This window comes from Pituophis catenifer, unplaced genomic scaffold (genome assembly GCF_029215685.1).
Source record: "Pituophis catenifer annectens isolate HBS135680 unplaced genomic scaffold, rPitCat1.0.hap2 SCAF_2, whole genome shotgun sequence".
NCBI classification, from domain to species: domain Eukaryota; kingdom Metazoa; phylum Chordata; class Lepidosauria; order Squamata; family Colubridae; genus Pituophis; species Pituophis catenifer.
In genome coordinates, this window is record NW_027256882.1 from 265562370 (window position 1) to 265581507 (window position 19138).

Sequence of the window (19138 nt, forward strand, 5' to 3'; positions counted from 1 at the left end):
AATTGCAAACAGGAATAGGTCAAAGGAAGAGGAGTTATTGCATAAAAATATCTACCTTCTGCACCTGTAACACATGTAAAATAGCTCACAAAAATAAATATTTAACAGTTGTGATAGTGAATCATAGTAATAAAATTATTTCACCCAAACTGTTTCTTCTTTGAAGCTGCTTATTGTCAGAAATATGAGTCTGTGTGTTTGTGTGGTTGAACTAATACTTGGTGAATTCTTTTAGAACAGGTTAAAACCCCATCATATATTAAGCTGACTGTGGCATTTATCTAAATAAATGTCCCTATAGACTTGAAATTGAAATTTTTAAAAATCTCAGAAAAAGACTATGGCAAACCTTTTCTATATTATTACTAAGAAAAATTTATGGATGAGTGCCTGAAATAATCAGAAAGTCCTTGATTCAAAGGGAATGTTACTTAATTTTCCAATACTGAAGCCACAATTAAACCATATTCTTTATTATAAAAATAGAAAGCAACAAAAGTCAGCATCAACATAATGAAGAAAAATAAGAGTAAGAAGTTGCTAGAAGAAATTAATATAGAATAATAGTACAACATAAAAGAATTGTTATAATTGTCATGATACTTTTTAAATTATAGAATTTTTACATTGCAAAATTTATTTTTCTTAAATTGATATACAGACATATCTTTAGTCCCATGTGCCAAGTTTTCCTGTACTGAACCTATAATCAATATTTAATGTAATTTCACTTGGAATTTTGGCAATGTTTGGAGAGCCTCTGAATAGATTTTACAGGATATTCTGTATAAAACTTTAGAATAAATTTAGAATAAATTTGTTTAGATTAAATTTAACAGAACTGAACTCAAAATTGGCAATAGCATGATTCAGTCATATTCTCTTCTTAGCTGGTGGCCAGTAGTTAGAGCTTTGTCAGATTTATCCTTAAAGGAACACTACCTAATACTCTCGCTAAGTCAAAAACCATAGGAACCACATTATAATTTATATATAAACAAGAATTCAATATGCTTTCCATTCACTTCCCATTCTGATCTATAATACTGTAATCTGGTTAGGTTTACTGTGGCATATGAATAGGTCCTGTTTTATATCTAATATTTGCTTCAGAAAATTATGCTTCACTGATGTTGAGCCACTTTTTGGTCTCATCTTTTGTACATGCTTTGAAAATACAGACTTAAAGAAACCACTCTCAAGAAATCTAACATTCCCAGCTAATGTCTTCTTATAACAAGGGTCTTATATTAAGTCGTTTATTGTACTGGGCTAATTCAAATATCATAAAAATGTGCTAGCTTTTCAGTTTGCCCTATCTTTTCATCCCACAAAATGAAATAATGGATTATAGAAAGGAGATATCTGATAAGATAGAATGTTGAATAGAGTTACATTTAAAATGCAAATAATCCTCTACCCAATTTAATAAGTTCACAGTGTTATTGCTAAGACTTTTTTTAGATACTGATGTTTTTTAAGATGTTTCTTTAAATACTGATCTCAGATTTCCACATAAAACTAGTTCGGGCAACTGGATGAATCTGCATTTACTAACAATCCTGCTTGTCACACCAAATACTACTAAAATATTTTTAATCAGATCTGAAATATCTAATTTTAATTTAATTTTTTTGTGAAGTCATCTGCAAAAAGACCATTTCACAAGGTGAGTTGTTGGTAAATAAAACCATACCAGTAATAGTAACATAACAATATGAAAATGGAATAGCACATGCTTCCCATGCCAAGTTATTCAAAAAAGCCTAGAAACCAATTAATATCCACATAAGACATATATATATATATGTATATGTATATATGTATATATATGTACATATGAGAAGCAAAATGATTGTTTTAATATGGTTGTTTTTTTACTTTTATTAAAAACATTAAAAATATTTTTCAGAGCATTTTGAAGACATGACTGAAATCTGTTCTGAACTTTTTATGCCAGAAATACATAAGATTTACATATAACTCAAGTCCCTGAGGTGTTTTTTAAAATTAATATTACTATTATTTCACAGTGATGTTAATAATGCTTACATCTTCATAGGGTTTATCTGTTTTTGGATTAACTTTCACATTTGAAATTCTCTGAACAACTTCCATTCCTTTAGTGACTCTTCCAAATACGCTGTGCTTATTATCCAGCCATGGCTGTTATGTGGTTGTAATTAGTTGACATGTGAAAATAAACAGAGAAACATTAAAATTGAAAGTAACAATATTGACAAATTGATCCTATAATCTGTAATTGAGGGAACATGCATAAACATAAAAATGCCTCTTGGCTGGCATTCTAGGAGACAGGCATGCAGGCAAATATAGATATATTCCAAACTATATAGGCATCATGTACAGAGAAAAAAAGTATGCTACCTTCTGTTAAGGGAAATGACTGATTTTATTAACATGGATTCTATTTCTACTTATGATTCTTAAGGCAATATAAAATAGATAACAATTCAGTATGATTATTTCATTTCAAAACAAATGTGAAAAAAATACAATTGAATTAATGCTACTTAGTGCCATGGCCATCTCAGGATTTGATTCAATTTCAATCTTAAATTCTATGGGGAAATGCTCAGATTTCTTGTTGCCTTCATTTACCAGTAAACAGCAAACCTGTGTTTGAGTGGTTAGATTTTTCCTATTATAGTATGAGGAAAACTGTCAGGATTGCACCTTAATTGACCCTACTTGGATCGGGAGGCTCTCCTCACAGTCACTCATGCCCTTGTCACCTCACGGTTAGATTATTGCAACACGCTCTCATGGGGCTACCCTTGAAAAGTGTTCAGAGATTACAACTGGTCCAGAACGCAGCCGCGCGAGCTGTCATGGGTGCACCTAGGTACACCCACATTACACCAATTCTCCGCAAGCTGCACTGGCTCCCTATTGGTCTCCGGTCACAATTCAAGGTGTTGGTTATTACCTTTAAAGCCCTACATGGCTCAGGGCCAGGTTATCTTCGAGACCGCCTTCTGCTGCATAGCTCCCAGTGACCGGTAAGATCCCACAGAGTTGGTCTCCTCCGGGTCCCGTCAGCTAAACAATGCCGGTTGTCGGGCCCGCAGGGAAGGGCCTTCTCTGTGGCTGCCCCAGCTCTCTGGAACCAGTTACCTCCTGAGGTCTGGACCATCCCCACCCTATTGGCCTTCCGAAAAGCGGTGAAGACCTGGCTTTTCCGGCAGGCCTGGGGCCATTGATCTTGCTCTTGTGATCTGGCGAGATCCGGCCATGAATGGTGTGAATGAGTTTTTAATGTTTTTAATTTTTAAATGTTTTTTATAATGATTTTTTAAACTGTATTGTGAGCCGCCCTGAGTCTTCGGAGAGGGGAGGCATATAAATTGAATTAATTAAATTAAATTAAATTAACCACTCTTAGCAGATAAAATACAGAGCCAATTAAACTTTCTTAAAATTCCTGTTCAGATCAACTATCTCAATCCTTCTTGTCTCTCACATGAGTTGTTTTCATTTCAGCTAGATTAAGGGTGAGCAATGAGGCCTCAGGGCCACATACAGCTCTCAAGCCCCTTTTCTGCGATCCTCAAAGAGCCAGAAAAATGCTAGCAGAGAGTTCTGCTACTATTGAGATGTCCCAAAGTTGCTTTTTCCAGAAGGCAACTGGACGTTTTTGGTTTTTTCTTTGAAAACATTTTGTTTCTCATTCTATTGTTTCTCACTCTATTGTTTCTCATTCATACTACTCTTTTTGGATGAGAAAACATTTTCAAAGAAAAAAACCAAGGAAGTCCAGTTGTCTTTTGGAAAAAGCACCTTTGGGGCAATTGTGACCTGGATGATTGAGAATTTCTATTGACATTTATTCTTGAGATGCAACAAAGTTAACTCTTAAAATAAGGTTAAGATAATTAGAAAATAAAATCCTGCTTCTATTCAGTTTGCAACATCACACAGCCCGTGGCAGCCCTTCATTCCACAAAATATAACCTGAACAGCTGACAAATAGCTGACATGTTACTTACCGTTGGTACTACTGTTACAAAGAATTGTGAGCCATTGGTGTTTGGTCCTGCATTGGCCATACTAAGTGTATATGGCCTATCATGTCGTAAAGTTGCGTGGAACTCATCTTCAAATTCTCCTCCCCAGATGCTTTCACCTCCCATGCCAGTGCCAGTAGGATCACCAGTCTGAATCATAAAACCCTGCATTGGCCAAAAAATATGGTCTTAAGTTAACATTACCATTTTAATAATGTAACACCAGTCCTACTGCCTCAATTTAATGCCCATTCTTCACCAACCAGAACACCCTACTGATTAATCAGATCTCCCTGAGAAATTCTCAAGCAGAAAAAACGGGAATGAAGTATTAAATCACTCCTTTGAGACCTAAGCAGTTGGCATTCAGGGGAAGTACCATGATTACTAGTTAGTGAGAGATACAACCTCTATGAAATCTTTCCAAATACTATGTTCTAGAGTTACCATACTGTCACATAAATTTCACAACTCATGAAAAGTTGTGAAATACAATCTCGTAATACAAACACGTAAAAAGTAAGTGTTTCTCAAACTCTGAAAGTTTAACATGTGGATTTTTAACTCCCATAACTCCCCAGCTAACATCCTGGGAAATTCTGGGAGTTGAGGTCCATATATTTTAAACTCGCAGAGGCTGAGAAACACTGTTTTAAGCAATCCTGGATGTATGATAATGAATGTATGAAATATAACATTGAAGGAAGGAAAATAATCTTTGCTTCCCCCATAGCAAGAATACTTCTTTAATTCTCTAATACAATAGGTCATCTGTTAAGTGTATTTTTAAATTAACCATACTAAATATTTTTGAGAGAAAATATATGAAGCTCATGGCTTAACTGTGAAGTCCTTGGTGCTCTCTAAGCTTGGTTGTTTGCTTGCAGATGTTTCGCTACCCAACTAGGTAGTATCAGTGCCAGCTAGTGTGGGGTATACCAGAGACTAATGCAGCATCTGGAAACCACAACACTCCCACATGTACAAACAAAAGAATGGATCCAGTATGCAAATGACACTTTTCTCGTAATAAAAAAGCCACAGCTAGAGAAGACATATGAAACAACATCTTTAAAGGAATAAAATCACAAGGCAAGTAGAAAGCAATACACTACACTTCCTTTATATTCTCATCAGAAGAAGAAACTACAACAAAATAGAAATACAAGTCTATTGAAAAACACCCTAGCCTCCCACAAGTGGAGCTGTGTAGTAATAAAAAAGTTCCTGACCACTCAATCTATTGCAGCACAACAACTTAAGCTATGGGAAGAGTAACTACCATACATCAAAAACATTTCAACAACAAGCTATTACAACCATGCAGTAACATTGTAGCACATAAACTCTCCAAGACATCTTAAGTAAACCCGAAGATTCAGTAGCCCAACAACAACAACAAAAAACCCAGGAGTCATCTACAACATACAGTGTAAGGAATGTAACACTAGGTAAGACAGACAACAGAACAGTAGCAGAGCACATTTATGTACACCAACTAGCAGTCAAACCACATTTGTCAGCTTAACCATAGTTTCAACTGGCATCCAGAGAAATCGTCCATCAAATCTGCCATCATAGAAATAAACCATATTTACACCCATTTGAAAGAGACAATAAAAAAAGCTAAGGAAACAATAACTCCAGAAAGCCTCCTCTCAAGCTGCCGGCACCCAGATAAGCAAGGACTAATACTAGACAAATAATCAAGCAGAAAACAGCACCCCAATTAGGAGAAAGTACTAAGGGGAAAAAACCTCCACACCCTCACCAAGTAAGCTGCTATTTACAGAGAGCAAATCCTGCATCACTTGAACTGAAGATGTTATCCAGTTGAGTAATGAAATGACTTCAAGCAAACAACCAAGCTCATAGGACTGCACAGACCAGCGGTCACCAATTGGTGGTCCGTGAGAAAATTTTGGTGGTCCATAGAAAAATTATTTACATTTTTTATATTGCACTAAATCGGGTCCTCAAACTATGGCCTCTGGAACAGATGTGCAATGAACGTTTGTGTTGCTACAGAGAGTCCCCCCCTTTAAGGTCTTTTTGTGTTGGGCAGAGAGGGACAGAAATTCCGACTTGGGGTCTGCTTCGGCCTCCTGGTGCGGGACTTTGGGCAAAGACTGGAGGGAAGTGCTGCTGGTGGCGAAGAACCGGAGGGCCTTTTTCCACTGGGACTGCATCATGGCCTGGACTGGCTGACCATCTCAACCTGCTGAGCCTCCAGGCGCCGATACCTGGCCTTGCACTCCCGCAGGTCTTCCCCTTGCTTGGAAAGCCTATGCTCCTAGTCCTCAGTGAGGTGCTTCTGCTGAGCCTCCTTCTCGGTCAGATCCAATTTGAACTGAGCCAGCTGTTTTGCCAACTCTTTCTCGTGGTGGCTGTCTAGCTCCAACAACTGCTTCCTGTTGGGGCCCTAAAGAGCCCTGGTGGGGAGGTGAGGAGTGGCTGGCAGGAGAGGGGTGAGTAGAGGTTGGCGAGGTGCCCCTCGACATGAGTGACATTGAATTAGCCACGCCCATCCAGTCACATGATCACCTAGCCATGCCCACCCAGCCGGTCATTAGGCAGATCATATTAGTGGTCCGCGGGATTTAAAATTATGAATTTAGTGGTCCCTGAGGTCCAAAAGGTTGGTGACCCCGGCATAGACCAAGGACTGCCTAGACATTAAAACCTGTGCACATATTCCAAACATATACAGGGAGTCCTCAACTTATGACTGCAATTGAGCCCAACATTTCTGTGAGACATTTGTTCAGTGAGTTTGATGACTTTTCTTGCCACAGTTGTTGAGTGAATCATTGCAGCTGATAAATTAGAAACCCAGTTGTTAAATGAATCTGGCTTCCCCATTGACTTTTCTGGTGAGAAGGTTTCAAAAGGTGATCATATGATCTTGAAACACAACAGCAGTCATAAATACGAACCAGTTGCCAAGCATCTGAATTTTGATCTCATGATCATGGGGATGCTGCAAAGGTCGCAACTGTGAAAAACAGTCATAAGTGACATTTTTCAGTGCCATTGTAAGTTTGAATGGTCATTAAATGAACTGTTGTAAGTCTAGGATTACCTTAAAATTGTTTCAATATTTCACTGCATGAGTTACACAGTTTCAGTGATGGAGCTTAAGCTTTATTAAAAAAAAATATTAATTTTTTTATTTTATTAAAAATTATTTTATCTAATGGCTTAATTCCCGAATTAGACTCACCCATAAAGTAAAAGCAACATATCAACTTCATATAAACAATGTACAAACATTTTAAATGGATTTTTTACTAAAACTTAAAAAATTGGCAGATTTACTTCAGAAATACAAAACTCGTTATGACGTGTAAAGGGCTATAATTAACTACTAGGTAAATCAAAGCTACAGCAACTTTGCTAATGTAAATAAAGGCATCTCAACTTGGCCATTTCACTGAACCAAGTGTATACTATAAATGCTGAAAGGAATGAATAGCCATCGATTACCTTTATGATCCGGTGAAAAGTATGTCCATTATAGTAACCATTCCTGCTGTGTACACAGAAGTTTTCTACTGTTTTGGGGCACCTGCAGTCAGATAGTTATCCTGTTAACATACAGTGTGGCAACCCAATATTTTCACTTAGACTTAGACCCTACTGAGCCAATCTAGGTAGGATTTTTTTATTATTATTACAATGAGCAATGCAATGCTAGTGGAAAGGCTGTAAAAAGAACAGGAATGCAGTGCCAACTCTTGTGTTCTCAAACACTAATACTCAGAAGTAATGCAATATCAGAGTCACCTTCATAATTAATACAATATTTTCCTACATTAAAGAGTTTTAAATCCCCATTCTTTAACTTTGTGTGTAATGAATGAAAGGAAATCAAATGCTAGAGAGCCAGTAAGAAAAGGAAAAACTCATCTGCAGGGGGGATTTTTAGAAAATTGTCCAGCTCTATTTTGTTTTTCCCTTTTGCTTCTTCTCTCATAAGGGGATCAAGAGCATGACTTCCTGGACTGTCTTAAAGTCAAATAAATTAGTTGTTACAATTCCAGCTTCCAATGGAATAAGGATTAGAGTTTTATTTTATGGAAAATGAGTTATACTTGGGTGCCTTTGTTATACATTGTTCTATTTCATTCTGTCTTTCTTCTGTGGGTGTGTGTGCATGCATGCATCAGGTGCATATTTCTGAATGAAAGAAGACAGGGGTGGGCTGCTGGGGGTTTGCAGAGGTTCAGGAAAATCTCTAACTAAGATTCTGTGCAAATCCCACTCCTGGCTGGCCCCGCCCGCCCCTCCCCTCCCAGGAGTCCCCACATGGCCTGTTTTGGATGCAGGTAAGTGCAGGGCGTGCGCAGAGGCCAAAAAAAACGGCTTACTGGAAGTTAGGGAAGGCTGGAAACTCCAGAGGGCCTCCGGAGCCTGGGGAGGCTGTTTTCGTCCTCCCAGAGGCGCGAGGAAAACCTCTGGAGCCTGGGAGGGCAAAAATGCCCCCCCCCGCCGTGGTGCAGGAGCCAACTAGGCCACGCCCATCCAGCAACCAGGCAGAGAACCCCTTGCTAAAATTTTTGAAGCCCACCCCTGAAAAAAGAGCAACTGAAAGTAATTATTGCATTCATTTTTTTCCATTCTTCCTTTCACCTTTCTATTTCCATCTCCTTGATCCACACAATAAAGACATACATTCTTATTGAATCAGCATTCTCCTTCTGAAAGGATTGTAACTTTAACTCCCCAGTCAAACAGAAGCACAAAATAAGGAAGGCAGAGAAAGATGTCACTACATCTTCTACATAGTAAAGTAGATGATTTGTAGTAACTGCATTTTCCAAACAAACTCTCCCCAGAAATGTTGAGGTGCAGGAGGAATTGCGGTTAAGGTCTTAGGGACACCCCACTTTAAGGGAATGAAAAAGGACAACCCACTACATCCCAGGCAGGTATGCATTTGTGTGCATGTTCTATTACACTGTCTGTCATTACATCTTGTACTTGTGGACCCATCAATTTAACTGTGCATATCGCTAACATTGCCTCTTCGTTTTTGTTTATAAGGTTTGCCTGTAGTTTGCAATATATGAGAACAAAAATAAGGACAATTCCCGTTCTTTTAAAGTTGAAGTATCAGTCTGATTATCTTACAAAGGGGGAAAGAGTGTACAAATGAAGATGTGCCCTGTTTGGGAAGAAACAGAATGAACACCTTCCTCAGCTTTCAATGAGAATCTTTTTTTCAGATGAATATGCCACACCACAAAGCAACTGTGAGATTGGAACAAAAGGAATATCCACTACGTTGGTGAAAGGTCTGATAATAAATTTAAAACAGTTTTCATATACATACTCAACAGGAAACAGTTTGACATGGATATCTCCCATGCTTGTGTGAATAATGGCACTATCAGAAACTCTTTTGGGCCCTTCAGCTTGAGTGGCTGCCATGACTTCTTCTTTAGATGGTTTCTCATTGAAGACATCTCTATCAGAATCTGCACTCTTGGTATCTTCTGGTTCACGTTTAGTAAACTGATAGACAAGACAGATGAATCCCAGTTTTATTCTTGATGTTAAAGTTTACACACCTAAAACTGTCTAGTTTTGGGAAGACCTAGATCTCTGCAGGAGGTTTTAATGTTTGGAAAGGTAGAAGAAAAGAGAAGAGGACAGCAAGTGAACAAACTTGGTTATAGTAGAGTTCACTATTGGAGGAGCTGAAGCATCAAAACAGAGACAGACCTCTCTCTCCCCCTTCCTCTCAACTTGATAGCACATCATTAACATCATCACCACCACCACTATCATCATCATCTGGTATGTAGATAATCTGTAAATCTTTCAGATTTTGTTAAAGCAAAGCTCCCGATTATACACATTTCAGTTTGCTTGGAGTTGCAATGCAGCAAGATTCCTGGTATAAAATGCTATTGTTATACATCTAAAAGTGTAACACTCTTATGAATTTATACTATTCCACTTGTTCTAAAAAAGCTGTACAATCAATCTGCTACTGAGTCAACTTCTACATTCTGGATTTGGCATGTAAAGCTCTACAATGATTAGGATCTAAATATCTGATGGATTGATTTTTTTCCCTCTATAACATTAAGAATTGGTAAATATATTTGGTGTTACATCTGCAAGAAATTTGTGTGAAAACTCAAATGTAGAAAAATACACAGATAAACTTGAAAAAGGACTGCATCCTCAAAGATAGCAATAGCTAATTGTTTCCATAACACCATCAAAAAAAGTGCATGGATGCAGTCTTCAGAAATCAACTTTGATTTAAGTACATCTTAACTTTTAATAAAACGCGGTTATTTTTTGTTTAAAATAACATGGAACATTTTACTGATATGACAAGCTCTCTGAATCTAGTGCAACTATGTATGAAAATAGCTAATTCTGTATAATGTCACCTAGAGTATCTAGCCCTCAGGAAAGTCACAATTCAACATGGATGCATATACAAAAGTTGGAATTGGAACTATATCTTTAAGTACATAAGAAAAGACATATTATTTTTGTGGGGTGGAGATGCTAATTCATTTGGAAGCTGTTTGGGTTTGGATGAGACAATACAGGTCGAAGCAGAATCCCAGAAACTGCTTGCTTATAAAGGTTCTTTGTAAGCTCCAGTGTTTATCTGTTGCATATCAGGTAACTATATCAATATGTAAAGGCAGTTTGGTGTAATGGTTAATATAACAGGCTAGAAATCAGGAGATTGTGACTTTTAGTCCCACATTAGGCATAAAGCATGACTCTGGACTAGTTGCTCCCTCTCAGCCCGAGGAAGGAAGCAACACAAACTACTTCTGAAAATCTTGCCAAGAAAATGACGAGGACTTGTCTAAACAATCACCAGGAGTTAACATGGATTTGAGAGTATAGAACAATGCTTATATTATTGTATTTCTTATACTTCTATTATTAAGTCCTGGCTTTCCTTAGAAATTACAGCAATACATAAAGCAATAAATTAAAAAATAAAACATACCACATAAAATCTGTTCTTTTTAAAGGCAGTACAGATTATTGTTGGATCTGCTTGGATGTTCTGGAGAACTGGATTGTCAGATGCTTTCATCTCAACGGTAACAGCAGCACGATGTTTCTTTGCCACTCCCTGGAACAGAGCCAGTTGCATAACTCTGATATTCTCCTGTTTACCTAGGATTCTCACACATCTATATTTAGAAAGTAAAATCTAAGATCACCATTAAGTTTCTAATTCATCATGCAATCTTTACTCTTGAATCAACAACATAACACAAAATATTGCTTTAACTCAGGTCTGGCAAGAAGGATGTGTTGTGGGTCCCATTCATGAAGGAATGTCATCTGACAGGACCCAGGAGGAGAACCTTTCTGCAGGGACACCCATCTTTTGGAACCTAATTCCCCCTAAGGTCAGATTGGCCCCGACTTTGATAACCTTCTAGAAAGGCCTGCAAACATGGCTTTGTCATCTGCCTAGGTATCCAGTAATGTGAGTATGTAATCTCTAAGATGGTATATTATTAGGGAAAACTGACTGTGCTCTTCTGCATATTATATTTATGATTTCACTGGTTTTACTGCTTTTAATATTTTAATACTTTTTGTTATGTTCTTTACTATTTGTTCTACTTATTCTTTAATAATTTGTTTACCGCCCAGAGTAATGCATGTCAGATGAGTGGCTATATAAATTTATCAAATAAATAAATACATATTTCATCGTGTCCAGTGTCCTTTGAATATACATAGCAGAAATGAAAATCAGAGTCTGACGTGGTAGCCATTTTACCCCATGAACCTGTTTCCTTCACTACGTGCCCTCCCTCCAGCCTTCTCACATTGGATCCTCCAAACACTGATGCATACCTACACACCTATAGGTTTTGTTTGGTTTGTTTTTGGAAGAATGAGAAGTGCAATTCACCCCCACTCCCATGAAAATCTAAAAGAATAATACCCTTCCACCCCCCCAATTTTTATGTAACTAAATTATAATTAACATATAATTAGATATAATTAAGATTTTAATTTTAATGACTTTCAATTCATATATTTTGACTTCAAAATATTCTATGGAATGCAAGTGTCCAAAAAAATAAGAGCATTTATAAGCACAGTAAGAAAGTTATTATATACTCCTTTTAATTATGGCAAGGACTTGGTTCTAATTTTAGCAATAGTTCTATTGCATTTTCTTCACTAAGGATTATCAGCCATATCTGGAAAATTTGGGAGGGAAATGTAATTTCAGACTTCATTCATAAGGCAAACATACATATAATCCCACTCTGAAAATTACAAAGTCATCTCTTTTCTAAGTCTTGGGCAAATAGAAATATTAATATCTATTAATTTTCAACCAATGAAATTACTGCAAGATGATTTTGATGACCTAATACCACCCAATAGCAACTCTGTTTTATTCAATTAACATTAGCATTTGCATATCTAAAACTCCCAAATCATTGATGGCATTAGAATGGGTTTTAAATACTTCTAAATCTACAATATATTTTATAAACAATTAAACAATATCACTAAGGTAGAATATCAGCTATTTACAAGAACTTTGAAATAACTGAAATATCCATCTTTTCAAAATCAGTGGCAAAGGGTTTTAAATAATACATTTCTTATTATTGTAAGATAAAACTAATTAAATAAAATATTGTCTTTTATGTTTATTCAATAAGTCAGGGATGATTTAAAACAGTTGGCTGTGAAACACATTATTTAAGAGATCATATAAGCTTGTCTAAATATTACTTCATTTTGCTTTAATTTCCACACATTTTTAAATATGGTATCATGAAGATCAAAACATTTTAAAGATGTGAATACACAAATGTACCTTATATATAGCCATATATATAAAGAAGTAAAGATTTATCAAGCAGGAGACACAGCAAAATAATACTCTTTAATGCTAAAAAGACAGTGCAATTCTATTTATAAGAGTTGTAAACAACTTAAATCATAATCTATGATTACTTTGTGTTTATTAACCAGCTCTTTATCAGTGTAATGAAAAGACTGATATTATTCCAAATGGTCAAGGTTTAATAATATGTTTAAAATGGCTGAATAACTTTTTTACATGATGCACTTCCTTTTTTTAAATTTTCTGTTCTGTTTTGTTCTTTTTTAGTTATTTTTTCTATAGTAATTATTTAAAATATATACATTTATGTTTGATAAGACAACATTCTCCAGAATTCTGGTTTGCAGTGTTTAAGTGAGGCAATATTTATATCAAACACAAAATTGAAACTGTTAAATAAAATAAGAATGCTGAGGTTGAATGCTTTTAAGATCTCCTTAAAATTTCCTAACATTACAAAATATGCTAGTTGCAATTAAATAACCAGAATTTCAACTTACCGATTTGTTTCCACGTTGATGACTTTAATTCCCAACATTGTCCCATAGAGCACAAAATGTCCAGTTTCATCAAAAATGATGTTAATTAACCTTACAGCATCCACCTTTTCCAATTCCCTCTCCACAGCCATACGTCGTCCAAATTCCATATCAGGGAGTTGCTGTCTCATCTGCTGTAGCTCAGTAAACATCTAGAACATGACATTTAGCCATTAGAAAAGGTAATCTACCTGAGCTTTAGCATATTATCCATTTTATTAATGCCTAACCATCAAGGATATTGTACTGTTTCCATAAACACTACAATAAAATGACTTACAATTAATATAATCAAACAAGCATAATTGTGAAATATTACTGCTAATTCAATACTGTCAATCCATTTATTTATTGCCATTAACTGCATGCCCAGACTGCCCTTGAAGCAGAAAATTTCAGTATGAGAAATAATATACATACATTTTATATTTTAAAAATATATAATTATTTAATGTGAGGTTTTTCATAATTGCATATTATGTGAGGTCCATATTGAGTCTCTTGTTTCTCAGTAGTGGTGCCTACTTATAAACCAGCCTTCAAACTGAAGTCCAAATGGCCCCATTAGGCTTGAGTTTTAAGAAAGCTTGAGTTGTTTAGAAGGCCATTTAGTTAAGAACTATCATCAGTATGTTTAATACTATCATAGTAATAGCACTGTGACAGTACTATTTTATTTTAATAATTTCTGGAGGGAGTTGATGGTGAAATTACTATTTCCGTATTAGTTTTAATTATTTTGTTTTTTATTGAATCTTGCTATGTAGCAGCTCACATACTGAATTGTATTATTCTTGTTAATCAAAGAATTAAAACTGCCTAGCAGGGGGAAAAACCCTTAGAAAATAAATTAATCTTTTAAAGAAATTCTTTGCATAAATTTTGCATTGAACTATGGCCTGGATTAAATGCCCCCTAAGATTACATCCAACTCAATTATTTTATGATTTAAACTTTCTGTAAAGTTTGTTTCAAAGTGTTAAATATAACAAACAGCATTAGTTATTAGAATCTTTACTTCAATCTAGTAATCCACACTAAAGTATGTAAAAGAAAATGGAGCCAAATGGTGGCATTTTCTTATTAACATACCAGTAACACAAAACTGCTACAGGCTAAATATGAAAATGAAAATTCATTTCTTACAAAAGAATTCTTATAATCAAATACAGATAATCTCATCACTGAAAGGATTAAAAGAAAACTATTGGAAAGTGAATAAATATAAGAAAAAAAAAATACTTACACTCAAAGATTCATCAAAGACTCGCATAAGCTTTCCTGTTAAGAATCTGAAAATCCGGACTTTTCTATCAGAGCCAATAGTAGCCATTTTTTTGCCATCAGAGGAGAAACTCATACTGGTTAGGTAAGCTTTACATTTTGCAAATTCATATAAATCGGTATCTGTTTTATATTCCCAATTCACATTTTTAGGAAATTTATATTCATGGGAAGGACCAGTCCAATATTCAATCATTCCAGACTTGTCAGAAGATACTATGATTTTAAAAACAGAATTCAGCCGTATCTGAGTAAGAGGGGATGTATGTAGTTTATCAAAAATATGAAGCGGCTGATTATTGCCTCGACCATCATATATAAATATTTTTCCAGTACTCTTCTCAGAGGCTGCAACTGAAGAGATAGCATCTCCCGGGCAATAGACCCACTCACACTGGCCCGGATGGTAGCTAGAATGAATGAGATGGACATAATATTAGGACTCCTTTTAACATTCCAAAACAAATTTTAAAAACTACAAGGATCAAAACGTACAGAAAAATTAATGTATTTCTAAAGTACAATACACTACAGCCTCATTTGTAATAATATTTATTAGTTACTAAATCATTCAATGTATATCCTGCTATTCATTTTATCCTTAAAGCAGTCCAACTCTGGATATATTCAGAAGTGCTGGTAAGCTCACCAAAGTAAATTCCACACCATCCAGTCAGAGCTGAAGAAAGTTCTTGGATAAGAAGCGAAACGTCTTCAAAGAAAAACCAGAAAGTCCTATTGCCTCTTGAAAAAAGCACCTTTGGCACAACCATGACCGGAGGACTGAGAATCTCCATAGACACTCACCAAAGTAAGCATCTTTGCTTTTGACGGTCATGGCTTTCTAAAATGCACAATTATGTATAGCTCTTTCCCTTTCACTGGCAGAAGAATGCAAATAATTAAACCTACTTTAATGCTTTGGCTACCATAAATGACTAATTAAATCCATAATAACAATATATTGCCTGTGATTTTGTGCAATCTGACTTAAGATACACCGAAAAGAGTTAATTAGTCATCCATCAATTTCTAATGATATTTTAGGCAAAAATATTTTAAAACACTTGGTAATCAAACCAGTATAATTGCAAATATTAAGTGATTTACCCAAGTTTCAACATGTTGATCATGTCGAAGTTCACCACATCAAAAACTTTCATTGCTTTATCATCCCCAACAGAGCAGAAGAGCGCCCCTTCTGAGCTGGTTGCAATGCCTTCGATAACACCTATTGTGGTTAAAAAAAATAACTTTTGTTTGAGAAAATGTTTGAACAAAATGATTAAAAATGAGTTGCACGATAAATATTCAAAGATGGCTATAATCCTATAAAAACTACCTCAGAACACTTCCTATTAAACTTTTGAATAGATCTTTGTAAGATATTGCTCTATGGCAGGTATCCAAAGATCACAATAGATGGAGATCTGAGGGCCACTGTAGTTTTCTGATATCACAGCATGGCTTCAAACACAGTCCTGAAAAGCCAGTTTTCAGAAGTGCTTTCTTTATGATTCTGAGACGTTCAAAAGAAAATTCTCAGATGTCTGTATTTTGCAGAATGTAATCTTTCCAATCCTTTACTAGAATTGTATTAATTTTTGCCTGCTTCTGCTGAGTAATGTAACTCAAGAGACAGACTGCTCTCCAACAAAAAGCTTAAAATTAGTTAAGACTGACACGTATCTCTATAGTAACATTTAATATTGAAAATTTATATTTAATAGATCAGAGAACAAAGAAAGAAAAATAGGCAATATAAAAATTATACTATGCAGATACACAATAATTTACCTAAATGGCTACGAAAATGTTTAACAAATTCAATTCCTTCTTCTACCTTCTTCCAGAATTTGACATGTCCATCATGGCTGGCTGTTATTATGAAATCTGTTCTGCAAATACAATCATATGAAAGAAATAAAGGCTAGATCTAAAGATCCCAATGCGCTAAAAGGTGTTGTACTTCCCCAGTTTTACACACTGATGTTTAAGACACACTTCAGATCTTAGAATGATAAAACTGTAAAACTTGAGCAAGGATCTAGAACAAAAGGAAAGGAGTGCAAGGTACCATTTTTGAGAGAAGCCTTGCCATTTTACATCAAACTTCCTAAGATCATTAATTCTTTCAGAATATGTCACACAATTTGGATTAAGCCTTCTACTGAGTTTGTAACTCTGGATTATGATATGGATTTACCCCAAATAATTATTCTAGAGCACAATTCGGAAACCGTTCCACAGAATTTGAAGCAGGATTCAGCTAACCACATTGAAGCTAAACAGTACATCTTAACTTTTAAACAAAAAACACTTTCTGAAAGAGATATACAATTTAACATTACATTAGTAAAAAAAAATTAGACTTACTTAGAACATACTACATGAGTAATGACGTCTCTGTGCATATAACTACGCTCATACATTGAAGCACTGGGAAGATTATCAAGGTAGACATGTTCAAACTCAAGAACTATGAAGAAAATAAGAAACATTTTTAATTAAAATGCTTCACTTAGATTTGATTTAAAGCAAAATTTAATAACTGGGTCATATTATCATATGTGGTGGACATGCTCAAAAGCAAAAAAAATTGGACAAAAATACATACATGGCTGGAAAAAATGATAAAGCAGCATATTGATTTAAAGCCAGAAATATTCTTGTTGGGAATTTTACCCAAAAGATATAGTAAGGGGAATGCATATTTAATTATTCATATATTAACTGCAGCTAGAATTGTATTTGCACAAAATTGGAAAAGTGAAGAGATCCCCACAGATAAGAATGTGATCAGGAAAATATTAGAATGTGCAGAAATGAATAGACTAACACTAGCAATTAAGGAGAAAGAACTGAGTACTATATGACATGGGGCTTATTTTATCAATGGTTAGACAACAAAAATGGAAATTAGATAATGATTATATTTTTATTTTGCCTTTTTAAAAATGTATTTTGGTCAATTCAAGATAGCAAGCATACCTAACATTCCTGCCTATTTTTTCACAACTTAATGGGACCCACAAAATTTTGCTGTCACAATTCCTTTGGAAAAGCATTCTTTCAGAGATTTATATGTTCCCCAAGTGACCTATTTAAATGAAGCCTTAAAACTCCCCCCCCCCCCCCCCCCGCTTTGGGTTGGGTTGAATGGTGAAACTATGGTGAATATACTGTATGTTGAGAGGTGTTAGCTTCATTTTGTCTAGAAAACATAGTATTTTTTTTCATTATTGTTAATTTATTTTTAAAATTGTACAGCACCTAAGTTGGTAGGAAGTCTGAGGACCTTACAAATTTAATAAATAAGCAAACAAACTTTTATAAGAAAAATAATGATGAGTTTGGGCACTCTGTTAATTAATTTAACAACCTGACATCAGTTTAAAAAGGGAAAGGGTAAGTAGGGGTAATATAGTCTTAATAGGACATGTAGCAGAGCTAATAAACAGCATTGTGGAATTTCAGAGAACAAGCTAATCACATGGAGTGGTGGGGTGTTCTCAATGTACAATAAGCTACAAAAAATCTAACCAAGTCCTAAAACCAATCAAAAGTGTTGGTCCATTTACTAACAAACCAAATAATACACCGTGTTGTCAGTGGCAAGAATAACACCAAACTCTCCATAATAAGAGTAAATAGTAATCTTTATAACAGTACTAATACTGACAAATGCCATAATATGCGTGGGTCTATAGGTGGATTTAATCATGTGAAACCTAAAGATTTATAGATACAAGTGTACAGATACAGGCTTGCTGCTTCCAGGAAATAGACATCAATTTAAATCCATAGATCGGAAAGTCACCAGACTGAGAAAAAACTGCTCTAAATCTATTTGTGCCGAGTGGGAACTTATGATTTAGAGACAATGACTAGGAAACCCAACGGGATTGCAATCTTGCAACTCTGTACTTGGCATTAGAGAACATTAATCGCAGGAGGATTCCCCGAGAAAAAAGTGTCTGGAATCAGAGTGTCAGGATTGACGGGGCTCTAGGTACTTCTCCGTTCTTGAATCTTCCGGATTAATTTTATTTTTATTTATAAGATTTGTATCGCGTCATTATTACTTTTTTATTTTTATTGATTTATTCCATTTCTACAGCCACTCAACTCCACCAAGTGACTTGGTCCCTGGTCCTCCTTTACCTCTTCTCTTTTTCGCCTGCACAGCCTCCCCAGGTAAGGGCCCAACCCAACGCTCTTGGTCTTTATCTCCTTCCTCCTCAGACCCTTCATGCTTTTCAGACACCTCCTTCTTCTCTTCTTCCTTCTCCTCCTTCTCTTCTTCTTCCTCCTTCTCCTCTTCTCGAGCCCTTCTTTTGCGAACACATTCCGCCGACGCCATGTTGCCTTACGTCATCTGACGTAAGTCGCCGAGGCCCATCCGAGAGCCA

At 35.6% G+C, this 19138-nt stretch overlaps 1 protein-coding gene across 1 annotated transcript; it reads right to left on the bottom strand.

The window, feature by feature from the left end:
- Positions 1–1994: 1994 nt before the first annotated feature.
- On the bottom strand, positions 1995–19089 carry PPWD1 (peptidylprolyl isomerase domain and WD repeat containing 1). Its single transcript, XM_070935855.1, has 11 exons — positions 18891–19089; positions 17103–17205; positions 16524–16624; positions 15837–15957; positions 14689–15136; positions 13404–13594; positions 11020–11209; positions 9364–9545; positions 7515–7596; positions 4011–4193; positions 1995–2166 (listed from the first exon to the last, which is right to left on the bottom strand). The coding sequence occupies exons 1-11, from the start codon at positions 19087–19089 to the stop codon at positions 2023–2025; spliced, it is 1944 nt and encodes a 647-aa protein (XP_070791956.1). The 3' UTR covers positions 1995–2022.
- Between the last annotated feature and the right edge of the window lie 49 nt (positions 19090–19138).

Bases quoted from the DNA above. Each gene is read 5' to 3' on its own strand.
- PPWD1 (XM_070935855.1), bottom strand. From the start codon at position 19,089: ATGGCGTCGGCGGAATGTGTTCGCAAAAGAAGGGCTCGAGAAGAGGAG. The intron at 17,206-18,890 runs GTAAAGGAGGAC...TTTTCTTCATAG, and splicing joins GCAGGCGAAAAAGAGAAGAG to TTCTTGAGTTTGAACATGTC. The intron at 4,194-7,514 runs GTAATCGATGGC...TGGCCAATGCAG, and splicing joins CTTTTCACCGGATCATAAAG to GGTTTTATGATTCAGACTGG.